The sequence below is a fragment of the Chaetura pelagica genome, unplaced genomic scaffold (assembly GCF_000747805.2).
Source record: "Chaetura pelagica isolate M959 unplaced genomic scaffold, ChaPel_1.0 scaffold743, whole genome shotgun sequence".
NCBI lineage: Eukaryota > Metazoa > Chordata > Aves > Apodiformes > Apodidae > Chaetura > Chaetura pelagica.
The window spans coordinates 79,714-84,197 of record NW_009952703.1 but is presented as its reverse complement, the minus strand read 5'-3'; the positions used below and the strand labels follow the sequence as shown (position 1 = coordinate 84,197).

The following is a 4,484-nucleotide window of genomic DNA, read 5'->3' as shown; positions in this document are numbered from 1 at the left end:
TCCTCCTCCTCCTCCTCCTCCACCCTGGGAGGTGGGAACACAGCAGAGCTGAGAAGCAGGAGGTGACAGCCCAGCTCATCTCCTGCATCCTCCCCACCCAGTTGGTGTTGAGCAACATCCCTTTGGGGGTTGCTGAAGCTCTGGGAGGTGTCAGGAGCAGCAGGTTCAGCCTCCCAAGGTGCTGGGAACAAGCCCTGCAGCCCCGTGGGTGGCACTGGGAGGAGCTGTGACCCCCATGGCCCCTTTTTGGGGTGCCCTGGCCTCTTGCAGGTGTCAAAGGGCACGTGGAGTCTTCTTGGGTCTTCTTGCCTTGGGTCACTTCACTCAAGGCTCCTGTTTGTGCTGGTGAAAGTGCAGCTCAGACCTGTTCCCCTGCCCTGCCTGACCCCCTGGGGGCCATGGGGCTCATCCTGCCCATCCCAGGGGCTCATCCTGCCCATCCCAGGGGCTCATCCTGCCCATCCCACAAGCTCAGCAGCTTCAGGCTCTGCTTATTCATCACCCCCAACCTCCATGTCCTGCTGGTGATGCTGGGGCAGGCAGGGGGGGCAATTAGAGCCAATGAGCCAGGGACAAAGTCAATCACCAGCCAGAGAACAGGATCAAACCTCTGCTGGGGCTGCCTGGGAGCATCAGGTCCTTCTCCAACCTGGAGGGTACCTGTGTCCTGGAGGGTTCCTGTGTCCTGGAGGGTTCCTGTGTCCTGGAGGGTTGAGGAACATTTGCCCTCAGCCAGGGGGGGACTTTTCCCTGCCTGGGTCCTGCAGGGAAGCTGGAACTGGCTCCTTGTCCCCAGGGATGTGGTGTCCCCAGGGCTGTGTCCCCAGGGCTGTTCCCAGCCCTGTGCCCTGCTGGGGTGGACACACTGGTGCTCCTTGGGCAGGCAGGGGTGCTGGGGTTCCCCTGTGGGTGCTGGTCATGGTGCAGGAGCTACTGAGGTTCCTCCTGGGTGCTGCAGCTCCCTGGTCTCATCAAGGGTGTGGTCATTTCTCTGTTGTGTTTGGGTGGGGGTTGTTGTTTTCTTAAAATTGCAGCTGTTTTTGGAAAACAATTGCAGCAGCCCCATGTCCTGCTGGAGCAGCCCCCTTGGAGCATCTTTTCCTGCCCAGCTGCACCCAGCTGTGATGCCCAGGATTGGTGGGGACACCATGGGGCCTGTTGGGGTGTCCCTCAGCTGCTGGGGTGCTGCCCTGGCCCCTTCCTGCCCGTCCTTGCCCACGTGCTGGTGCCTTGGTTGGAGGTGCAGGAGGAGCTGAGCACCCCTGGGTTTGGCTTCTGTCTGTTGGGGCTGGAGGTGCCCTCCTGGGCATCAGTTCCCTGCCTGTCTGAGAGGTCTTCTGAGGAGACAGGGGGTTGTTCAGCCTGGAGGGGAGACCTTGGAGGAGTGAGGGGGGTTTGGTCTCTTCTCCCAAGGAACAGGCGACAGGATGAGAAGAAACGGCCGCAAGTTGCCCTGGGGAGGAGGGGCAGGAACAATTTCTTGGGATCAGTGTCTTGATCTTGGGAACCATTTCTTCGTGGAAAGGGGTTGTCAGGCCCTGGCACGGGCTGCCCAGGGCAGGGGGGGATCCCCCATCCCTGCAAGGGGATCCCCCATCCCTGCAAGGGCTTCAGAGCCGCGTTCAATGCGGTTTAGCGGCCGCGCCGGCTCGGGCTGGATGTTCTCAAAGATCTTCTCCAAACCCAAACGATTTGCTGGTTCTCCCTGCTCCCAGGTGGGGCAAGGAGACACTGAGCTGTGCCCACTCTGTGTCTCCACAGCTGCTGTGACCCCGTGCACCTCCCCAGGGGTGCCCCAGGCTGCCCCCATGGACCTGCGCATCGGGCAGCGCCTGGTGAAGCCCAGCTCGGACACTGCCCTGCTGGCCCTCAAGCACACCCAGCACCTCCAGCACCAGCTCTTCCTGGCCAGTTTGCACCAGCAGCAAGTGGAGCAGCTCGCCCACCAGCACGTCAGGGTAAGGGTACCCCGTGGGGGGAGTTCTGGGCCCCCAAAAAGCCCCCCAAAAAGCTCAGGGGTGCCCAGCTCAGGGTTGGGCCTGGCCAAGCTCCCAGCTCTGGCAGGGGTTGAGAGGAAGAGACTGGGAATAGAATCCTGGAATGTGCTGAGTTGGAAAGGGACCCATCAGCACCACTGAGGCCATCCCTGTCCCTGGGGAGGGCAGCCCAAGCATCACCCCATGGGCCTGAGAGCATCATCCCAGTGCTTTTTGAACTGGGGCAGGTTTGGTGCTGGGACTCTGGGGAGGTGGTTCCAGTGCTCAACCAACCTCTGGGTGAAGAACCTTGTCCTGCCCTCCAACCCAAACCTCCCCTTGATTCAGCTTCCTATCCCAAGCCTCAAATAACCTTCTCAGGTCCTTCTTTCCCCTGAGCTGGGAAGTCTGTGGTGCTTTTCAGGTGTCTCTGGGGTGGGGAAGCCAGGGATGGGCTCAGCTGGGAGGGTTTCAGGGGTGACTTTGGGGCCACCTCCGTGTCCTGCCAAGGCCACTGGAAGGGTTGGGGCCTCCTGGGACGTGCAGAGCAGGGAAATGTGGTTCCAGCCACGTTCCATGTGTGCTGAGCCAGGAGCCAGAGGGACTGGACAGGATGCCTGGTGTCTGTGACCTCCCACTGGCTGGGCCACCAGCCCTGGAGACACAGCTTGCTCACTTCACAAGCTTCATCTGCTCTTCTGGGAAGTCTTCACTGAAGTTCCCTGCTTGTCACTGGGAGCAGCACTCCCTGCTCCTGCACAGCCTCTGCTGCCAGGACTCTGCTTTGGCACAGACTTGCAGCAAGATTGAGCTGGGATGGTTCCTCTGGAGCAGCTCCAGAGGTGGGGCAGGTTGCTGAGGTTGCCCAGGTGACCTGTGACCATCTACAAGCACAGAGATCACCCCCAGCCCAGCCCCGTGTTGCCCAGTGTTCCATAACTCCAGATGGGATGTCCCTCCTGGCACTGTGGTCCTGCTCATCCTTCTGCTGTGCTCCTTGGAGCTCCAGAACTCCCTTTGGGTGGTGGAAGAGGCCGTGGTACCTGCTCACCTAAACAAGGACTAAGCCACCAACCTCATCTGCATCCCTTGTGTCCCATGTGCTCTGCCCCTGAGCACCAACCCCATGGCTGGCTCAGGCTCACTGGTCCCAGTAACCCTGTCTGGAAGCCCTGGGCAAGTCACACTGGGGCTTTCTGGGAGAGGCTGAGCCCAACTTGGTCCACACAAGGAGAACAGGAGATGCTGCTGCTGCCATGACCATGACCTTGGAGACATTTGTGCTTTCTGACCTCCCTGGGGGATGGAACCATCTCCAAAACCCTCACCTCTGGAAGACTCTCCAAACTTTTAAGACCAGTGCAAGTTTCTTTTCTTCCCCCCCCTCCCTTTATAGCAAACCCATGGGCTTTATTTGACACGTTCTTGCCACGCTCCCCAACTGCAGCTCTGCCCAAACCCCATGAAGGGCAGCAAGTTGAAACAGGCTGCTTTGAATTTCACCATGTCCCAGGGGTGAGAGTCCCTGGAGGCAACAGCACATCTGGTTTGCTGTGGGGCAACAACAGCTCCACAGGTTCTTCTTGGCCACCAGAAATGACCAACCAGCCCCTCTCAGCCGTGCTCCATCACCGTGGGGTTGTGCCTTGGGCTTGGAGAGGGGGCAAAAGGGCTTTTTGGGCTGGGCCAGGCTGGGGTGAGCTGGTGCTGATGTCCCTCTCCCCTGGCAGGTGAGCATGGAGCCCCCCCACCGGGAGGCTGAGCCAGGGCAGCAGGAGCAGGAGCTTCGGCAGATCCTCAACAAGGACAAGAGCAAGAGAAGTAAGAGCCTCTGGGGGGCACCAGCTCTGCCCCAAAACCAGGGCACTGGGCTCGGAGGGGAGGGGGGATTTTAGAAGCCACTCAAGAGTGGGAGGGATTTCCTGGGGACTCCCCAGCCTGGCTGGTGTTGGTCCTTCACCCAGGGGGTGTCACTGTGCTCATGGGGCATCATGTCCTGTGGCCACAGCAGCTGTGCTGGCAGGGCCTGGGCAGGAATTTCATGGAATCCCAGAGTGGTTTGGGTTGGAGGGACCTTAAAGCCCATCAGGTCCCACCCCCTGCATGGGCAGGGACACCTCCCACCAGCCCAGGTTGCTCCAAGCCCCATCCAACCTGCCCTTCAACACCCCCAGGGATGGGGCAGATACAACTTCCCTGTCCAACCTGTCCCAGGGTCTCCCCACCCTCACACAGGGAAGAATTTCCTCCTCCACGTCCAACCTCCATCTCCCCAGGTCCAGTTGAAACCATTTCCCCCCTCATCCCACCTCTGCCCTCCCTTCTGAAAAGCTGCCTTTGGAAGTTGCCACCCTGGGACTGGGATGCTGGGACTGGGATGCAGGGACTGGGATGCCGGGGCTCGGACTGGGATGCAGGGACTGGGATGCCGGGGCTGGGACTGGGATGCAGGGGCTGGGAATGGGATGCAGGGAAAGGGGGTGGGAGGAAGGGGCCTGGGGGGCGGGG

The 4,484-nt window shown here is 60.5% G+C and overlaps 1 protein-coding gene across 1 annotated transcript in view; it reads left to right on the top strand.

The window, feature by feature from the left end:
• The first annotated feature begins 1,625 nt into the window (after window positions 1-1,625).
• Window positions 1,626-4,484, top strand: part of HDAC7 (histone deacetylase 7) — a 27,716-nt gene continuing 24,857 nt past the window's right edge. Inside the window, 2 exon segments of the mRNA XM_009994082.1 lie at window positions 1,626-1,958; window positions 3,707-3,797. Of these exon segments, the coding sequence (XP_009992384.1) occupies window positions 1,626-1,958; window positions 3,707-3,797 (424 nt within the window).